Source organism: Phoca vitulina, unplaced genomic scaffold, assembly GCF_004348235.1.
Source record: "Phoca vitulina isolate PV1807 unplaced genomic scaffold, GSC_HSeal_1.0 scaffold1, whole genome shotgun sequence".
Lineage (NCBI taxonomy): Eukaryota > Metazoa > Chordata > Mammalia > Carnivora > Phocidae > Phoca > Phoca vitulina.
In genome coordinates, this window is record NW_022589704.1 from 26,408,304 (window position 1) to 26,429,492 (window position 21,189).

Genomic DNA, 21,189 nt, shown 5'->3' on the forward strand with positions numbered 1-21,189 from the left:
AAAAAGCAGATGGTCTAAAATACTTCAAAAATATGACTTTGGGGGAAAGGAAATTAAATCCTAAAAACATAATTAGTAATTATATATTTGAGAAAGTCCATGGTATTTTATATTTACACTGGATTTAGTTTTAATATAGCCAGAACTCACAAAGCAAGATCGTGTTCAAGTCTGGTAGTCCGCTAGATTTAATGTGGGGACATCTCTCATTTGCTTAGTAAGCTGACCTTGAACACAGGTTTGAACTATGTGGGTCCACTTATACACAGACTTTTTACAGGACAGTCCTATAAATGTATTTTCTCTTATGGTTTTAATAACATTTCCTTTTTTCTAGCTTACTTTATTGTAAGAATACAGTATATAATACATATACAAAATGTGTGAATCGATTGTTTATATTATCGGTAAGGCTTCCTGGTGAACAGTAGGCTATTAGTAGTTAAGTTTTTGGGGGAGTCAAAAGTTACATGCGAATTTTTGACTGCATAGGGGATTTGGTGCTAACCCCTGTGTTATTTTAAGGGTCAGCTGTATTTTTTTTGCATTCTTTTTTTTTTTTTTTAAGATTTTACTTTTAAGTATTCGCCCCACACCCAACGTGGGGCTAGAACTCACAACCCGGAGATCAAGAGTTGCAGGCTATACCCATTAAGCCAGCCAGACACCCCTTCAGCTGTATTTTTAAAACTCATTTCTCTGTTTAGGTCTCAAAATATCCAGATTTGTTCTAGATCCTTATTCCAAGAGCTGTCTTAACACACATGAGACTCATTTCTCATCTTTCTCCACATTCCAGAGATAGAACTTTCCAGAAGTAAAGAGGAAAATGTGAATTGAGTCCTACATGGATGACATCATAATATAGAATACCCTGGGAACTCAGAAAGACTGTAGAGATCAAGTAACTGTCCTTTCTCATTTAAAAACAAAATAACAGCAATAACAAAACCCACCAAAACTCAAACCCACTATTATAATTTGGCAAATTCACAAAATATTATTTCTAAAATACTGTTTAAGTCTTTGAGATAACAGGAAGATCGGCAGATGAATTTTTAAAAATTTTTAAAATCGGCAGGACTGTTTCCAGCTACCAAGTTAAATAGACTTAGTGATAACTTGGGGTTGTTCATAAAATGTTAAGACCTGAAGAAGTAACAATTAAATATTTTCTTGATTTTCTTGCTAGAGCCTATAGTAAAAATGTTGAAGGACAGGACTTGCTTTTGAAAGAATACCCTAATGACTTCAGTGGTGGTCAGCACTGTGCTGCTGAGAGTCCTGCTGAGCTTCCTTCAGAGAGCCAGGATCTGAGTGCACAGAGCTCACCTTCATTAAATGAAAGTCAAGAAACTAAGGTAAGTGGAATATATACAACTAGTTAAACCTCCTTTTAAATGCCTTTTTAACCTTTTAAAAGCCTATGTGTAGAAAGTGCTTGTTAAAAAAGAAGTTAAGAAAGGGCAAATTAAGGATTCATCATTACTTAACAAATCAGTATAAAATGCTGGGTACAAATCAGAGAGGTTATGTATTCCAGCATTCTAGTTTCTATCACTAATAAACACTTTATCTTTTCATGTAACATCTCTATCTAGTTTCACCTACTCACTCCTCTGTTAGGAAACGGGGATTCTATCCAAGTTTCATTACAAAACCAATCTGATTAGAGAGAACAGCACCTGGCACACAGTAAATGTTAGCTATTTCTTTTTCTAAGAGATTTTTACCTGTCTCCCCATAGATCCAGTTCTTACCTCAAGGGGAGTGTTTTCTAACACAGCATCTATACATTTTTGCACTATTCTTCATAAGCAGGTGGCGGAAAAGAACGAGATCTAGAATGGAGAGCAGAAACTGTAGAAATTAATCGGCAAGTCGTAGAAAGCGTGGGGAAGGAAAAGTCAGTAGGTGTCTGTAGTAATTATGGGCTGAAATGAAGACACTCAAGTAGGAGGAGATCAAAACACTCTGAAAGGGACTTTCCGAGCGTGCTCCGATGCCCAAAATGCAGGCTGATGCCCCACAGCAGCGTCTCCTCTTTGTGGAAGGGCAAGGGAAATGTCTCTCAACAATTCCCAGGAACGTCCCATTTGAGTTGCTAGATACTCAGGTCGAAATGAAAGTTTGTACATTTATGCACTAGAGAACAAAACAGTAATTACAAAACTGACATTAAAGGATTATCTGATACATGAATTTAAACAAATTAGTTGAAACTTAACTGAAGATGTTCTCTCTTTCAGTCTTTGTGGTGGGAACGACGGGCTTTTCCGCTGAAGAATGAAGACACAGAAGCCTTACTATGCCAGGATGAAAAAAAGGATCACAGTGAAAGTTCGAGCCCAGCCTCCTGTGGTGAAATCTTCTGTACCAGTGCACCAGAGAACGGTCACCATCCGAAAAGGCAGGCAGACGAAATGGAAGAGTACAGACCTTTTGGTCTAGGACTTACTCATGTTAAAAAAAATAGGTGACAGGGAACAGGTTAAGAAAAGTATGTAAGTGAATGGAAGACAGGAGAAAAAAAATAAGCCCTGTTCTCCATCCCCCACCCCCTTCAGTCACAATTCCAGAGTAAGAGCATGTACTGCATGTATTAATCTTTTATGCTGTTATAAAACAGGCAAGGTAGGTCTCTTTTTCCTTCCTGAACCACAGGAATAACTAGCTTTTCACCTACAGACAAGTGCTAGTCTTTTGTGTTTATGATACAAATCACAAGCACCAAAAAATTAACTGCTGCAATCTGATGTTAAATCACATTACTGGGTAAATGGTTTTTGAAAGACGTTATACCCACACATACATATATATATACAAATATACCTGTGCATCAAATGACAGCTCTTTTTCCTATACATTTCTATGTAATTTCTATGGTAATTCATTAAAATTGCCTCAGAAGTATATTAGAATATACAAGTATGTGTGTACGAGTATACATATGTATACACACACATCGTTTTAAAAAACACTGGCAGTGGCCACTCCACTTGAAAATGCATGTATGAACTACCCCATGAAGTGTAAGCTGCACTCTAAAACAAAGCACAGGTTCCAGTGATAATGGATATCTAAAAGTCTTGATGATGGGGAGGGGATTTTTTAAAAAACATGTTTAACCAATAGAAGTTATTTATGGAAATTTCTATACCAGATAACACAACACGCCTTTATCTAAAATCACCATTATCTGTTAGACTAAACACAGGTTACTTTCCATTCACTCCTAACAGCTTAAGACAAGCAAAGTAGAGTTAAATATTGGTCTCTTTTAAAACTTGAACTTTATTTTATGTATCTCGTGAAGAGAAGACACCAACTTAAAATAAGCAACAGGAAAGTACTATCAGTATAAAAAATGTTTTATTTCTAATGAATTTGGTCATTCCTTACTATAGCTCACTCTATTCAAATAAGCATCTATTCTTACTTGTATTCTAGAGTGAGAATTAAAATTTTTCAAAGGGTAATGCTTGAATACTGAATACAGGAGTGTACATTAAGGAAAATTCCTTTTGAAGCTATCACGTAACTTTTTCAATGTAAAAGTTGAGGACGACTCCTCTCATGTTAAAAAAAAAAAAAAAAAAAAAGGTTATTCAAGTTATAGTACCCATATAACTGACAATCCTGGCCATCTGGCCTAGTCTGGGGGGATTTGACACTAAGTTTTTTGTTAGGGATTGGAAATTATACTAATCCCTTTAAGGAAGGAAAAAAATTCACATTCAATACTGACAAATTTTTGCTTGTAGTTTTACTGTACATTTATTTTTAAAAAAGAAAAAAGCCGGACAAACCCAAGTTGTCTAGGCAAATAAGCTCAAATCTTTCTGTCATGTCTGACATTATAATCTTCTATGTAAGTTTTTTAATTAAAGTTATTTCTATATGCCTTGTGTTGTCTGATCTGATTAAACACCACCTATTCATGGCACAAACCTTTCCTAAGTCAAAATAAAAACCGACAGATTTTTACATTATAGGACAGAAAAAAACCAAGCAAGCCCTAGTCTATGCGGAAGTGTTAATGTTCTTATTTTTCAAACCTATTTCTCAAAACTCATAGTAGCCTGAAGAAGCTTAATGACACTGGTCTCCTGTTTATTTCTTGCCATATGTATTAGGTAGCAAGAGTACTGGTAAGAATGAAATAGCGGATATGTATTGTCAAAGTATAATCTGGGACACAGTTTTAAATATTTAGTTTACAGATTAACTCTGTACCTTGTCATCTTTTTGGCCTACCTGGTCTTTGCTGGATTAATATAATATATATCCTTGGGGTCAAATCCATAGTATCCAGAATATCCTCAGCCATCTGGTTCTGCTACATGATAAAATTAGATTGCAAATAAGACAATGTTACATAAAAGAGGCTTCCTTTGCCTAATCTACCTTCCAAGGGCTCCGTTTGTAAAAAGAGTACAAACCAGAACTCCTGTGCCCTACTGGGTTCTTTCCATGGTACCAGCCTGTTGCTGAGCTTTAGTATCTTCATTTTTTAAATGGGGACAAAAGTACCTGTCCAACCACTCATAAGAGTGATTTGTGGATTCAATGAGCTTATATTGAAGTATTTTATAGGCTACAAAACATAAATGACAGCACCTTTGTATTGAGCATCCTCAATTCTCTACTATCCTATAAATCTGGGAATAGTAGTGGAAGCTTTACATATAACGTATGATCTCTTTTAATGCTCAACATAACCCTGCATGGTTATTATAATTATATTCAATGTATAAATCAGTTAACAGATATGCAAAGAGACTGGTTGATTTATCAGATTTGCTAAAGTCAAACAGATGGAAAGGAGAAGAGTCCAGATTCAACTCAATTGACTTTGTTTCCTTTCCTCTCTGCTCAGAGCTAGCACAGTATTACTTCATGTTCTTAAGAATGGTGAGTAAGAGAAGGGACAGGTGGGGGTCACTGTGTAACCCGCCCCTCCAGCAGCGCTAAGAAAGAAAGAAAACACCTCGATAAAAATCTATACCTGTACTTTAGAACAGAGAAATCCCTGGGCTTCATACACTGTTTTTATAGTTTTTATGTATCAAATATAAGGTGCAAAGTAAAAAATAGATGTTTAAGAAGCAAGAATACAGTGTGCCACCCTAGCCCGATTCAAACTTCGATTTTTCACAAGTTCCATTCTTCTCATATTGTCATGCGCACACACAAATCAAAAATGACATACGGAACAGGAATAAGGACTTCCTTTGCTTTGGAAAACCAAGAAACGAGAAGATTTAAATTGCAGAAAAAATTTTTTCATAGTAACTAGTACACCTTCATTAGGCTTTAAGACACATTTTTGTTTACAACCTTAATACAGCCATATTTTTACTTTATAAAAATCAAGTCTCCCAGTAAAAATGGTATTTTACCACACTAATCTTTAAATTCCATCACTAAAAATGTAGTTATACACACCAATTTCTAACCTCTTGGAACATTCTGCAGAATAGATTTTAAGTCACTGGAATGAATAGCTGCTCAGAAAAACAGCACTGCTTCAACTGTGATAGGATTTGATAGTCAATATTCTTGTCTTCCAGTAAAAAGATTTCATGAGCATCAACTCCTTGTGGTTTCATCGATCAAGAGAACGTTTCTGAGCAGCTTCTGAGCAAACATTTCTTAACAGGTTGATCACAGATCTGGGGTCATCACTCCTCATAATGGCACTGCCAGACACAATCATGTTAGCTCCTGCCTGGAAGAAGTAAACATTTAAGTTATGCTTCAAAGGAAGGTGCACAGAAGCTTACAACAATTTCTGGACTAGAGTTTCTACCCTTGCATCTGTCAGCACTTTAACTGTACGAGAGCTACCTAGAGATGAACAGACTTAAGCAATCTAGTTCAATGAAGACATAAGTTGAAATGCTTAACAAATGAAGATATCAAATTATTTTTAAATGTGTTTAAGAAATCACAGACATTTTTGTAACCACCTTTAAAATAAGCTACATTGTTGCAGCTTTGCTAATATTTAGAAAAAGCTGTAAAAACCTTTAATCTTCAATTCTATTATATAGATATTATATAACATAAAAGATATAGATATAACAAATATAAAATATAACACTATATATATATTCTATAGATATTATATATTCTAGAGATATTATATATTCTATAGATATTATATAGATATTATATATATATTTGCATATTTTGGAACATATATAATATTCCAAAATATGCAAATATTGACAAGGCTACTAAAAAAACAAATTATCTTTTAATCTTTCAACTATGTAGTTGACCCTTGAACAAGGTCAGGGGTACCAACCCTCTGTGCAGTCAAAAATCTGTGTGTAACTTTTGACTCCCCCAAATCTACTAATAGCCTCCTATTGGCTGGAAGCCTTACCAATAACATAAACAGTTGAGTCATACATGTTTTGTATGTTATATGTATTACATACTGTATTTATAATAAAGTAAGCTAGAGAAAAAATGTTAAGAAAACCATTAGGAAAATAAAATTACAGTACTGTAAAAAAGGACTCATGCAGTTCAGACCCATGTTATTCAAGGGTCAACAGTGTATGAATTGGCAGACAATTACTGCTAAAATGTGAAACTAAAATATGGCAACATTAAATAATCTCATTTTGATGTCAGAAAGAATGAAACGCTTTTTAATATATGCTTCACTGCATTCCAGAAAGGCTCTGAGGGGCTTAAGAAAAGATGATTTCAAGATACTTCTAAATGTGGAAGCAAAGAAATCAAAGAGAAAAGCAAGAAAGGTAAATCCAAATTTAGCTCTAAACTCCCAGGATTTGACTCGAGGAGGGAAACCCAATCTGTTCTGTGATCTGCTACCAGAACAAAGTCGCAGGAGGCTACTGGGAGGGGCCCCAAGGGGGAGGAAAGTTCCTCCCAGGAGACACTGTCACTTTGTGATACAAAACACAGCATCTCCAATGACATTCCTCATAAAAGTGGAAAAAAAAAAAATTAGTTTTGTAGGGTTACAGCTTGACATGTGTTTTAATGTAAGCAGGAAAAGCCCAATGGCACAGTGCAGTTCAGTAGAAAGAATTCCCCAAGTGGCCAAAGGATATATGCTCACTAACTGTTTGGTCAGCTCCTCTTCCATCTCACAACCAAGCTTTTGAGAAGCTATCAAGCAAAAAAGTATGGCATTTATACAAACAACTGAAAGTGCAGATCAGACTGTGTCGCTTAACAAAAATGGGCCACAGAAACGGTCATGGCCTGCAATGTTAAAGGAAGGGCTGGCACCCCACCCCCGCCCCCTTTTTTTTTAAGATTTATTTTTCAGAAAGCGAGAACGAGCAGGAGGGGCAGAGGGAGAGAGAGAATCTCAAGACGACTCCACACCGAGCATGGAGCCCAATGCGGGGCTTGATCTCACGACCGTGAGATCACGGGGCTGGCACCCTCTTAGGAAGGAAGCTCAGGGCCCAACCCGGCTCAGCTCGTTACTTGGGAAAACGCATCCCACCCACAGGTATCCAGAAATCAGACCGAGATTTCCATGAGAAATGGCTCTAGTCAGTTCTTGCAAGGGACAAACTAGTAACTAATACACCTCAGTTACACAAAACCACCACCTTTTCACTTTATAAGCAGGTATGTTTTCTTTCCCTATTTTGGAAAAACATCTTACTCCAAGGCCTAGAACTTAATGATCTCCAAAAGGCTGGCATTCAGCATATTCTTTAAAAAAAAAAATAACTTCCTTCAGCATTACTCAGATAACTGGGACTTACTTTTTAATGATGATGTGATTGCTCTTCATTTTCATAGTTCTACATTTGAATAAGAAAAATACTCTTCCCAAAAAGAAAGGCAATTTAGGAAATGGAGGGGAAATCTCTTTGGCGCACAATGTCCTAGACACATGTGAAAGGAAACTGGTCTGGGTCACAGCTGAGGAGCAGTCTCACCTCTGCACATTTATGGATGGTATCCGGACCTACTCCACCATCGACTTCTATGTCCAAGGATGGGAACTGAGTCCTCAACCAATGAACCTAGATATACATGAAGAAATAAATGACTCCTATGGTGGATATGCTGGGCGTGGGGGGGGGGGGGGGGAATAAAACCAAATAAATAAAAAATCAAATAGCCAATATCAGCCACTACAATAGAACTCCAAATATCTCACACAATATTTTATTTATTTGTTTACTTAAGTTTATTTATTTAAGTAATCTCTATACCCAACGTGGGCCTTGAGCTCAGGACCCAGAGATCAAGAGTTGCGTGCTCTATCAACTGAGCCAGCCAGGCACCCCATCACACAGATAACTTTTTATTAATACAAACTGTGACTGGGGATACCTTCCTTTTTAATACACTGAGACAAATTCAGTTTCATAAAAGCAAGGCTTGTTCTGTTTGGGAAACAGCATTCAATTTGTCATGGCTTGGCAGAGACTCTACCTCATGCAAATAAGACAAAGACAAAACCCTCAATATTCAATGAAAAGAGATCTCCCAAGAGATCTAAAGGCTACAGAGATTATAGCTTTGAAAGAAAGTTTCAAGATTAAGATGTAGTATTTTTTCTGATTTCCGAACCTAAATCTCTTACAGCATCTGTCACACCGTATTACAGTGTTGTGCGGCATCCCTCCCACGCCACCTTCAGAATGAAGACAGGTCTAAATAGGCAAGCGGTTCAAGCATGCTTACTCAATGAGCACGAATAATAAAAGCCTCACCCCCAAATGAAATATTTCTTTACCTTTGGCATCATATCTTCCATGAATTTCTGCCCTCCAAACCCAGGTTCCACTGTCATAACCAAGGCCATATCTATCTGATTAGCCCATGGTGCCAAATACTCAACTGTAGTTCCCGGTTTGATGGCAAGGCCAACCTGTAACAGAGACAAATTTGCTACATCACATTAGCAATTATTTCTGTATTATATTATTGTGGCAGATCAGACCCAGTAGAAATACCTTTCTTAAAGAGTAGAACAGACACAAGAAATGGAATGCATAAATTATTCAGACTATAACTACTTTTTAAAAAAGTCAACAAGGCTACCCAAATGTAAATGTTTCTAAAAGGCAGTCATTTTCAGGAAACATGGGTGGAACCTAGAAATCCTGTCTAACAAACAAGTTATACTTAAACTCTGGCTTCTGGGCTGAAGAACAACTGTCCCAGTCTGGTCTTGTGTGCCTATCACTTCCTGTCTTCCACCCAAACTTCCACACTGACAGTGAATAGTAGAAAACATTACTGTCACTGCTGACCTCTCACCTTCATCCCATTCTCCCGAATGTCTTTAATCAAAGCCCCTGGGTTCTCGGTAGCCTCAAGATGAAAGGTGTATTGATTGGCTCCTGCTACAGCCATTGGTTTTACCCACTGTTCCGGCCTGGACACCATCATGTGCATATCTAGAAAGAAAAGACACATCTCCTAAATATTACTGAAAGGAAAATACCTGGCTCAGATTACTGAAGCCAGCCTACCGTTTTTGCTGTTTTGGATAATAAACTATTTGGCATTAAGATAATTCTTAAATAATTACCCTTCTGAAACTAGAGCTAGCCTCATTTGATCTTAAAGATAGGGTTTCAGTTAAATTCACAAAAAAACTACATTTTTCCACAAAAGGCATATGGTGCTGTATGTGACAACTAAGGAATAGAATTCAGGAAACCCAGGCCCGGGAAATGCCACTCTAAAAAACTTTAAAAAGTCCTATTATCTATGCAGACTTAATTCCTCATTTATAAAATAAGAAAACTAAATTAAACGATTCTACCAATATCTTATGGAGCACTTACTGCACCATTAACTATTCAAGGCCCCAGGGATAGAGCGAAAAACAGACAAAAGCCTCTGCTGACGGGATTACATTCTTAGTGGGGGAGACAAACCATAAAGAAAAGCAGTAAATACAGTACACACTGGGTTGGTAGTTAATACAGCCAGTGTGTGGGGGGGGGGGGCCAGGGGGAGAATAGATAAGAGGGCACAGGGTGAGGAGACTTGGGACAGAGCTCTGGAGGCCACTGGGCTTTATTCTGAATGAGACTGGGGGGGTGGGGGGGACACAATGGGCTCTTGAGTGAAGTGACCAGATCTCACTGAGCGGGCCATGGCAGTCACCCAGGGGAGCAAGGCCAATAGCAGTCAGTGAGTCTAGTGAGAAGCCGTGGGCTCCTGGCTCTGCAGCTCGGGCCAGTGGGAGTGGCCGGGAGGGTGGGGGTGGGTGGGGGCGACAGGAGCCAGGAAAGCGCAGAAGGAAACTGCAGATCTGACCACATCCTAACTGGACAGCTCAAGTCACAGACATGGGCTGGGGAAACGGGGGTGGCCTTCTGTAGGATCCTGACTTAAAACATAAGACCAATTAACGAGAAGGTGGCTTAAAAGAGGCTGAATCAAGAAATGATGCTGTCAAGAAGGAAACTGTAAATATTCCTGTGCCGGATGGATGTGCTAAGAAGAGCTGTGAGTTTGTTTTTTTGCCAGAGGAAGCATATTTCTGATATAGCTGAGCTATAGTGAAAAAATTTCTAGTATTCTAGAACTCAACTAAGACCATAGAATGCAATAAGGCTTTGAAAACTATCAGGAAAAAGAGAATACCGCTTGACAAATGAAGCCAAGGTTAATAACAAAAGTAACAAAAATAAAACCTAGGTGAATAGGTAAAACATTGATAGACTATTTGGTGTTTATTTCTTTGTGTTCTAAACAAAGAAAAATCAATCTGCTTTAAAATATCTGTTTACTCATTCCTGAAATTACCAGACTGCTCTGCTGTTCAGTCTCCAGCACGTGGTCCCCACGGGCAGCCCTCACTAGACGATCTCGTGTTCAGAGAGCCACCGGTCAGTGAAGCTGCCTGCAGTTACGTACTGAGGTCAGCAGTTCTCAAACATTCGATCAGCAGCCTCCCTTTACACTCTTAAAAATTACTGACCGCCCCCCCACAAAGGGCTGTTGATGTGGGCTGTATTTATCAGTATTTAAAATGTATTAGAAATTCAAACTAAGACATTTTTAAGTGTCTACTTATTAATTCATTTAAAAATAATAAGCACTAATAAATCTGTCACATGTTACTAAAAGAGTGACATTATTTTACACTTTTGCAAGTTCCTACTGTCTGGCTTGACAGAAGACCTCTGTATTCTCACATGTGCTCTGCATTCAGTCTGTTGCAGTATGTTGTTTCATATGAAAAAAAGGGGGGAAAAGTACAGGGAAAAGGGAGGGGTACATTAATAGCCTTTTCAGACCAGTGCGGATATTCTTCTATTTCTACCCCAAAACCCAACAACTAGGACTTTTATAAAGGTTAGCTGCAGTGTGGGATCTGTAAACTCTCCCAGGGACCTGCCTGCGTTTTGTCACACTGAAAGCCGCAGGCCTTTCCTAAAACACTTTGAACAGATCTAAGTACCAGTTCACTGAATTACACAGCTTTTCCAAACAGTGACACATTTCATTATATCCTATCAGAAAAATCACACTTATTAAGATCACTACAGATTTTATCGGAAAAGCTGTAAATAGAAAGCTCACGACCTCAGAGAGGCAGACACAAGTTTTTCAAAATTCAAACTTTCCCTTGCAAGCTCTAACTTTATCAGTGGAAACAAAAATGAGGTATCTTCCTTGAAGTGACAGGCTAACTTAGTTATTTTAAAGAAAATGTCCGTAAGATCCCTGAGTGGGATAACCATAGTTTGTCTGCCAGTTGTTCATTCAAGTGAAAACAGTGGTGGTGAGAAAGGCCGCCAGTCAGTTCACAACTCAGGGTGGTGCAAGTGGTTTTCCCCAAGAAAACCATCACCATGTGTACTTCCCACTCTGCACACCCAGTAGTGAAAGACACGCACCCAAGGATCAAGATTTACTGTAATGAATAATCTGCACTGATTCTTCAAGGGTATTTACTATGAACGACAGGGTGACGAAGAATAACATAATAACTCCTTGGATAGTTCAATACCACTGCTCCGATTCGGGCCACGCACCAACAGACAAACTCACCACTGCTTTTGTCCCCGTACAAATAACGGCAAATAACACTGTCTTATGAAAACAGCGTCCACCTCCTGTCCCATCTGCAAGCGATTCCTGTGGGTCCTTAGACCACACTGAAGACCGCTGACTTAGGGGTCACAAAACAAAAACAAAACACAAAAACAACAGATTTTCCCTCTCACTTGATTGCTTAATGGTTACTACTACTCAATACTGAGATTGAACAGTTCAGAACTTAAGCAATTATACGTGCAACTTGTGAATTACTTCTTAGAATATACACATGAATCAATTATCCAACAACAACCAAGATCCAAGAATTAAACAAAAAACACACTTCTTAGGTCACAAAACCCAAACATTAAAGGATTGGAGTCCATTCATCTTTATTGTAGACCCACTTCTAGACAGAATGATTAGCGAGCTAATGGCAAATAAATGAAAAACAGAAAGAAAAAGCAGACTCTGTGTGGTTGCGGTCAAAAGGATTGGTAAGACAGGAGACACAGACAGCAATGAGAAGTGATGCTAGGAGTCCAAATAAGAGAGGAAAAGGAAAAAAAAATTCTTTTAAATCCATACAAAGCCAGATGCGGAGGACTCTATGGCCATTGAACAGTAGGGGCAAACAAGGTTACTTATTTCATTCACCTCTGATATTCCTAAGAACAAATTTATCTTGGAAAATTCATTTTCTAAAATGTAATAAAAAAGTTTAGATCATAAGAGGCTTACATTCCATTATGTGACAATTTCAAAATGGTGAACATGCCAATTGAACACGGTTTCCCTCCTGCTACATAAATTGGTAAGGTACATTTTCTTTCGTGCAAAGTCCATGGATCCTAGAAAGAGGCTCTGCCCGAAAGACATTTCTACGAAGACAGCAATGATCCATAGCGGCATTATACAGTACAGTAGTCACTAGACTCACGTGGCCATCGAGAGCCTGCGATATGGTTAATGCCACTGAGAAGCTTCATCTTTCATTTCATTTAATCTGAACTAACTTAAATTTAAATAGCCACATATGGCTAGTGACGACCATATGGGACTGCACAGCTAGAATCCTTCATAAAATTGGTCCACAATCTGCCAAAAAAAAAAAAAAATCTGTTTTATAATTCCAAAAGTTACATAGGAACATATTTATAAAAATTTGTTAAATTTCTTATGTACAAGAGATTTGTCAGGTTAAGCCATTGCTAACTTAGTTTAAAAGAGCAGTAACAACATGTGGACTGAATCCATGTTCACGAGAAATAACTTCCAGGTCACTGCATCTTCTTAAAAAGCTTACCTCACCTTATTCTACAATACCACGGTGGAGCATACATAGGCCCCACTTGTAGAAACTCCAATTTGCATGAAATAATTGGCTTCGCTTCTAGACCATAAATCGGCTGATTTATAAATTCATTTAACAATTACACTAAGCTCCAATCTTGTGTGTATGCTTACCTTTAGGAAAACCACAGTAAACAAAGTGGATTAAATTCCTGCTCTAAAGGAGTTTATAGTTAGATAAAAGTAATCTGATTGAAGGAATTTCTAGAAAGAAAATTCAGGTGACAGGATAACTGGACAAAGGTTAATTTAGGATGGGGTGCTTAGAAAGGCCTCTCTGAGGAAATGCCAAAAATTCAGGGCCAAAAGATAAGGCAGAGCTGGCCAAGTGAACAGTGTTCCAGGCAAGGAGATCAGCGAAAGTGCCAAGGCCCTGAAGCAAGAAAGAGTTTGGCTTATTACAAGCAGCCAATGAAGCCTCGGCACAGAGAGCAGGGGAAAGGGTTCAAGATGAGATTGGAAGTTGAGAAATCAACCATCTACTTTTCCTTTACTTGAGCAACACATCCGGCTTCCGACAGCATAACACCCACTTACCAAAGAAAGGGTCCTGGCCTAGCTGCTTTCGGAGGCTTTCTACCACAGGGTGCCCAAAGGTGATGTTGGGAACAAAATGCCTATAAGACAAACAAAATCTTACTCTGAAAATGTTTTCAATTCAGTTTCTGTATTTTTCTCAAATGTATTCTCATGGGGGTAAAGGGGATCGTCTGTGATTGCAGTATTTTTCAATGCAATATTTAACATCAACAGTATTAACAATACCAAAACATCTTGGTAATTTCAGTTTTACAAAGCAGGATTTCCTTGATATTTCAACAAATCATAACAACGTCACAAGACTTAACTCTATAATTCATCATCCAACAGGTAAAAATGGAAAGAAGACACAATCAAAACCCAAGTTATGACTTGCCCAAGTCACACACTAGTTAGGAAGTTCTGGACTCCGACATGGGTCTCGAGCCCTCACCTGTCAGAGGCTGCCTGTGGCTACTACTAAACCACCTCGATCGCAGGGCACTCAGTGACAATTTATTGAACATTTCTTAACGATTATCAATAAAGAAGCTTGATGTGTATATTAATAACCACCATTTTCAGAGGGCTTACAACATGCCAGGTGTTGTACCTTCTTTCATTTCATCTTCCCAACAGCCTTATGAGGGAGATGCTGTTCTATCCCCCAGCTGAAGAGCACAGGATACAGAACTTCCTGAAGTCACCCACTTCATAATCTATGGAGGCAGGATGCAAATGAGGTCTTCCTGACATCCGACCCAAAGTACTGCACACCATAACGTACTCCAGGTAGTCCTTCTATCGCTAGCTCACTTCAATATGGAACAAAACCCCTCTATACAAGGACCAGCCTGGGTTTTACACAGAAATATGGGAGTTCCTGCTTACCCAGAAAAGTTTACCATCTCATTGGCAAGAGACGGCTAAGGCAAGAGACAGAATCCATGACCTACTGGTACAGCTGCTGGTGAGAGCCAACTCCCTCTCCCTCCACATCCAGGTGGCCCGTGCGACTCGTTCTCACCAAAGACTGTGAATTTAAGTGATGGGTGTCACTGCAGAACCCAGGAGGTTAAGAAGTATTCCTCTTTTGCTCTCACTTTACTTTCCTATCAGTAGAGAAACCCTTAAGGAATGACAGTCACAGGATGGAAGCAGACGATGTCCCTGAATTTCTTCACGGAAGGACATTCACACTCAACTGTGACATGCCCAAGAACTACACTTTATAATATTAATCCACTGAACTCTGGGCTTTATTGGTTAAAAGTAGTAGGTATTACCCTATGTGAGAATTGCAAGAAAAGCTAAACAATAACAAGTGGGCAACCTGAGGTAAGTAATATGGCACATTAAAAGAGGAGAAGATCACAAGATTTACAGAACAAATAGAATCTGTAAAGATGGGAAAAGAAATGAAGCACAGGCAGAAATAAGCACGTTACATTCAAAGAAGGGGAGAGGTCGTGGTGTTCAGCTTGGCGAGCGTGAAAAGAACAGGAGGTGGACTGCGTCACATTAAGGGTATCGAAAGCCAGGCTCAGTGGCTGGACTCCATCCTGTGGTAAATGTGAAGTGAGGTTTTAAAGCCAGAAGCAGCTGGCTCAGTCTGTAGAGCATGTGACTCTCGCCCTTCTCGGAGCTGGGAGTTCGAGCCTCACAGTGTGTGTAGGGATTACTTAAAAAAAAAAAAGTATTAAAGCAAGAAGCAAATAAAAAATAAAGTGCAAATAATAAAACAGGAAGATGGACTGGGCAGTATATTGGAAGAAAGGAAGTAGGTGTTGGCAAATGGCAGGGAACTGTAAGAATGGAAATGAGGACCGATACACGTGACAGGATTGTTAACTGATTAGATTTGCAGAGCTGAAAAGAGAATAAACCATGATTAAGATCTTAAGCTTAGAGGACAGAATGAGTGCTAATAAAAAATTAAAACTTACACGGTCCAGCCACCATTCTAAACACGTTCCATAAGTTAACTCATTAATACCTCACAACTCTCTGGGGTAGGTACTCCTATCATCTGTATTTTACAGCCGAGGAAAAGAGGCTCAAGGTCACACAGCCAGTAAGTGCTGGAGGCAGGCATTAAACACAGGCCATCTGGCTCCAAAGTCCAGGCTCTTAGCTATTATGCTCACCTGCCCATCTATGATAACAACAAAAAAAGAAAGTTCAGGGGAGGAGGAGGAGAGGTCAGGATTCAGGGCAACTCTGAGAAGGACTGGCTAAGGTGAATGAACGGGTGTGGACACTTGCACTTGCAAACACTGTGGTCCTTGGAGGTTGGGTTTCCAGTATTTAGAAAAGCATTCTACCGTTTACCTCAGAGCAGTGACTACCTGCGCTACGGATAAGATGCTTATTGTGTTTACTCAGAACTTGGTGGTGAGGATCGGAGAAGCAGACAGTGAGGTTTACTGGATACTATACAACTCTGGAATGAAAGGTTTGGATTTTGTTCATTGTTCTTGTAACCTGCTGCATGGCCTTGGGAGGACTTTTGTTGCCTCAACCTTAGGTTGCCTTTATAATGAAAAGAGACTGTGTCTATTTTCACATCCATCTAAACACACACATCTTGAGAAAATAGGAGAAAAAAACAAATATACCTTTACCTTATTGGGAAACAAGAATAAAATATCACTTAGAACTACTCATCCCCAAATTGTAGGACTAAATGCACTGATGATCACTGCAATGCACTGGGTTCACCACAGCCGCTGGAAGAATATAAACCTACCGACGCCCTCAGAAGAAACCAAAGGCTTATGGTTAAGCCGGAACAAAAAAAGGCAACAAGGCCAAGCATGAAGTCAAGGGGTTCTAAATTTGCCTGACAAGAGTAACCTTGGGAGCACTTGTCACAAAAGGATTTACAGGCCCTACTCCAACCCTAGGACACCAAAGAGGACCTGAGAATCTGAATTCTTGACAGATGCCCTGGGAGTTCTTATCAGACCAGCTTGGAAAATACCAAATTATTTCACTCTAATGAAGAGAAATCTCATCAAGGAAGTCTGTTTCATCATTATATTATTCTGTCTTTTTTTCCCCCTTAAAGGCACTTTCTGAAGTCTGCAAAAAAGAAAACACAATAAAAAAGTATCTTTTTTCCCCCAGAGACTTACTGAGATTAAGCTATAATTGTTTCCAACACAGGTATACAATTATTTTCTCTCTCATCATGTATCATCATCAACCCTAAATTTTGTTTACAGTTGTCATACAATCGATTTCAGACAGATAAAACCTTTACCAGATCTCCCAACAAGGCTAAGATCGTAAGATGATTAAGGCTGATCGAAAATGTAGCAAGATTGTAACCAGAAAACATTTCCCGAGATTCAAGCAACACAATTTCATATGCCTACAGGGGCTGGCAGAAAACATGGAGGAGCAGAACAGGGCAGATGGGGACAGGAGACAAATGAAGAACATCCATTAGCCTAGCTACTGGAGGTTGTGGACCCAGTACAGGCAAATCTTTGGATGTTTGTCAAAGGTCAGCAATCTAGTACTAATGTGACATCTCCCCAGTTTTAAATCCTGGTCACCAATTTAGAAACTGCTTATTTCCTCTCTTCCTACACTTAGGACCAACACACTTCTGGTCACTGTCCTGTCATGACAGATGTATATGTTTTCCAATTTTCTAGAGAACTCACTTGTTCTTTTTTTCAAGTATCCAACCATACTAGTGCACCGCCCTCCCCTTGCCCCCAAAATAATCCCAAAACTCGTTCCTGACTTTCAAGATAAAGACATTCAGTTTTAATCAGGAGAGAAACTGGGGGCTTCAGGGAGAAAGGGGAAACAACAGGTGCATCCAAATTGTAATACTGGGGATTTTTTTTAAAGGGACCAGGAAACAGAAAAGCATGAAGGCAGTACCTGGAGGGAAGGTAAGTCGTGGTTGGCCACCTTGGAAAAGGGAGTCCAGGCCCCCACCTGCATACACCTGGCCCAGGAAACAAGGCAGCTCAGCCAGCTTTGCCTTTTCTGGCGGGACATCAGGAAGAGGCTGGACCTCCCTGAACTAGTTTCCTCCTTTGCAAAAGGGGAATAAAAAACACCTCTTAGCTCAAAAAGTTGTGAAGGTTAAATGGGAAAGGTTTAAAATGGTGTTTGGAGAATTTAATTTTGTCAAACCAAGAGATTACTTGGCAAAGGGGGAAAGGAGTCAATAAAAAACAAATACTTTTATCTTAATAAGCTCCGGGTCTGCCAGAGGGCTGGGAGGGGACAAAAGTGATTCATTAGAGATCTCTCTATTATGACAGATCCAATCATTCATTCAGCCACTTATAACTAAGCCTGTCACAGTGCTTTACCTGAGGAGGACTGAGGTGAGCCAGAGACCCTGCTTTCAGGGAGTTTACACCGTAGCAGGAGAGACGTGAAATAACAAAAATAAGTGTATAGTTACTCTTCAAGGAAAAAGAATGTGTTAATCATTCTCTGTAAGCCCAGGTCCCACAGGAGACATTAGTTTCTGAGACAACACAGCTGTTGCCTGCTTCTAATCCTTGCTCCTCCATTTCCTAACTAGGAGACCTCAGACAGGTGACTTAACTTCTCTATGTCCAATTCCCCACTGTCAAATGCTGGTGCCAATAACAGCCTCATAAGGTTGTGTGAATTAAACCACAAAGAGCATCAGAACAGAAATAGTTAAGTGTTCAAAAGTATTAGCTATTACTGTTATCATTAATATTCCTGACCTGTGAACAGAAACAATTTTTTTTTCCATTCAGTTACTCAAACAGGGTACAAGACTTATTTAAAAAACCAAACTGCTTTCCCTGTTAAAAAGACTACATACAGGGGCGCCTGGGTGGCTCAGTCGTTAAGCGTCTGCCTTCGGCTCAGGTCATGGTCCCAGGGTCCTGGGATCGAGCCCCGCATCAGGCTCCCTGCTTCGGCGGGAAGCCTGCTTCTCCCTCTCCCACTCCCCCTGCTTGTGTTCCCTCTCTCGCTGTGTCTCTCTCTGTCAAATAAATAAATAAACTCTTTAAAAAAAAAAAAACTACATACATATACATGTAGCCTGCTCTATCCTGAGGTAGGTGTCTCAGACAAAAAATTTGTGTCCCAGACATGAAAATGTAGCCATCTCTGAAGTATACACTCCATTCAGCGACGTGTGAAAGTTCAAACTTTCCAGAAAAGCAGAATTATGTATATGATAGCACAATAAAAATCAAGTTTTTGTGAGAGATAGTATTTACTAATCTTACACACTTATCCTAGAATTCTTAGTATTCTAAGGTCAAGATTTTGCCATCATCAGTTGGGATACTGATAACGGAATGAAACGCAAAAGGAAAACAACAGATTTAATCAGAGAGAACAAAGGAAGACAAAACTCTTGTAACAGGAGTGACATAAAAAAAGGAAGTAACTCACCATCTTTTGTAAATAACACAATTTGCAAATTTGCATGAAGTCACACAGGAACTTTACCTATTTGAAATAAATTTTATTTTTCTACCCCAACCCAAAGTAATGGCTGTTATTACTTTAAGGCCAGTTATCAGCAGGGCTCAAAAAACTACTTGGCCAATCCAAGAAAATACAATTTGCAACTCTGTCACAATGTTGTGTAATCCTGAGAGTCCTACTGTTTTCTCTAGGTTCGTTTCCACATTTTATAGACAACTTCAAAAAACTAGCATCATCCTGGTTCTGAACAATATTGATTATGTGCTGTAACTACAGTGCTTAAAAATTACTTACAAAAAAACTGACCTCCCTGAAGAGCAGGGTGCCTGAAGAGAAAATAAACAGGAAAATCAAAATTCGAACAATGATACAACAACTAATAATTACAGAGAATTTACTGTAGGTCAGGCACTGTATACTTATCGTGTTAGCTCCTTTCATCCTCCAAAGTTGCCTAAGCGGTAGGTTCTATTATTACTCCCATTTTTCACATAATGAAACTGAAGCTCAATGAGGTGAAGTAGCTTGTCCCGGGTGACCCATCAAATGGCAGAACTCGGGCAATCTCACTACAGGTGCCAAGCTCTTCATCGTTATAGAAACCTTTCTCCTCAGCTTTGCCACTAACTAGCTATATGAGCTTGGGCAAGTCATGCCTATCCCCTTGGGCCTCAGTTTCTCTTAACTGAAAATGAGAGACGTATCCTAGAGGTTTACGATTGCGACCGGGTCCCAGGTGCTAGGAGACCACACGTTACGTGGGGGGAGGGGAGGTGGAGGTTTGGGACGCAGTCGCAGCCCAGCATTCGGCCTCGGGTTCGCTCCAGGAAGGGCCTTCAGGACTCTCACCCCAGTCCCTTTTTCAGTACCGCGTTTAGAGTGAGGCGCTCTGCGGTACAGGGACGCCGTGCACCCAATAGGCACTCAATAAAGGTGCGCCGAGCCCGCCCCGCGCAGCAACCCTGACCCGAGCCCCGAGGAGTTACCCGTCCATTACATCCAGGTGCAAATAATCGGCCCCAGAGTCCAGCATCCGGAGGCACTCAGCCCCTAAATTGGCCAAATCGCTGTTAAGGATGGACGGGCCAATCTTGCAGCCTGACGCCATGGTGCTGGTTCCCAAGAGCTAGTTACCCACGAGTCCCCCGGTAAGACGAAAGTGTCGCCCCGATTGGCTGCGCAGTTTTAGCCCCTTCCCGGTAGAGTCTTCCGGACTCTACCGGAAGCAGCTGCCCGGGGGGAGGAAGTTCCGCCTCCCCGGGGGCGGGCTGTCTGCCCAGGGGCTTTGGGGCGGGGCCTCGCCTGCAGGCCCATTCTTCTTTCCCTTGACCTTCCTTCTGGAAGTGAGCCTTTTAGGTTTCCCAGTCCTAGCAGGATTCGAGGAGTTTTTTAATTTTTTGCTTTACATCCCCTGCAGTTCCCTTTCCTCAGCTCTTGTCCTCACTTCACTTTTTGCTTCCCTATTGTTTGCATCTGTGCTGCTTTCCTCTCCTCTTGGGCTCTTGTGCTTGCCTTTAAAAAACAAAACGAAGGGGCGCCTGGGTGGCTCAGTAGGTTAAGCGTCTGCCTTCTGCTGAGGGCATGATCCCAGGATCAAGCCCCGAGTTGGGCTCCCTGCTCAGTGAGGAGTTGGCTTCTCCCTCTGCACCACCCCCACCCCGCCCCACGGGTTGTGCTCTCTGGCTCACTCTCTCTAATAAATAAAATCCTTTCTTCTCATCTCTGTCTCCTTGAACTCCTCTGAAGAGGTGAAGGAGTCAGATTTAGGGCAGAGTCCTCTCTCTTCCAGATACTAACTGGGTAACGTGGCAGTCACTTCCCCCTGCCTCCTAATTCTCATCTCTAAGG

General features: G+C 40.1%; 2 protein-coding genes across 15 annotated transcripts in view; one reads left to right on the forward strand and one right to left on the reverse strand.

Annotated features, from left to right (window-relative positions):
* KANSL1L (KAT8 regulatory NSL complex subunit 1 like) overlaps positions 1-3,713 on the forward strand; it is a 148,341-nt gene extending 144,628 nt beyond the window's left edge. For all 7 annotated transcript variants that reach the window (XM_032403111.1, XM_032403090.1, XM_032403097.1 and 4 more), the window contains 2 exons: positions 1,193-1,361; positions 2,250-3,713. In XM_032403111.1, coding sequence (XP_032259002.1) covers positions 1,193-1,361; positions 2,250-2,480 — 400 coding nt within the window. In that variant the 3' untranslated portion in view covers positions 2,481-3,713. The remainder of the gene's footprint in view (positions 1-1,192; positions 1,362-2,249) is intronic.
* A 268-nt stretch (positions 3,714-3,981) lies between these two features.
* Positions 3,982-20,567, reverse strand: RPE (ribulose-5-phosphate-3-epimerase). Of its 8 annotated transcripts, none has more exons than XR_004299240.1 (7): positions 20,328-20,567; positions 13,909-13,988; positions 9,277-9,416; positions 8,750-8,884; positions 7,944-8,030; positions 5,449-5,731; positions 3,982-4,339 (listed from the first exon to the last, which is right to left on the reverse strand). XR_004299240.1 is itself a non-coding variant. In XM_032403164.1 (7 exons), the coding sequence occupies exons 4-7, from the start codon at positions 9,412-9,414 to the stop codon at positions 5,609-5,611; spliced, it is 483 nt and encodes a 160-aa protein (XP_032259055.1). In that variant the 5' UTR covers positions 9,415-9,416; positions 13,909-13,988; positions 19,648-19,667; positions 20,328-20,371; the 3' UTR covers positions 3,982-5,608. The 8 variants fall into 8 exon arrangements, 7 of the variants coding, with proteins under 7 accessions (XP_032259055.1, XP_032259074.1, XP_032259016.1 ...); XM_032403164.1 differs by adding an exon at positions 19,648-19,667 and having other exon boundaries at positions 3,982-5,731; positions 20,328-20,371; XM_032403183.1 differs by adding an exon at positions 19,636-19,667 and having other exon boundaries at positions 3,982-5,731; positions 20,328-20,357.
* Between the last annotated feature and the right edge of the window lie 622 nt (positions 20,568-21,189).

What these genes read in the sequence shown, in the direction of transcription:
- RPE (XM_032403125.1), bottom strand. Translation starts at nt 20,449, where the DNA reads ATGGCGTCAGGCTGCAAGATTGGCCCGTCCATCCTTAACAGCGATTTG. An exon ending in CACCTGGATGTAATGGACGG is followed by an intron (nt 13,989 to 20,327) that starts GTAACTCCTCGG and finishes TTTGTCTTATAG; the next exon opens with GCATTTTGTTCCCAACATCA. An exon ending in AGGCCAGGACCCTTTCTTTG is followed by an intron (nt 9,417 to 13,908) that starts GTAAGTGGGTGT and finishes TTTTCTTTCTAG; the next exon opens with ATATGCACATGATGGTGTCC.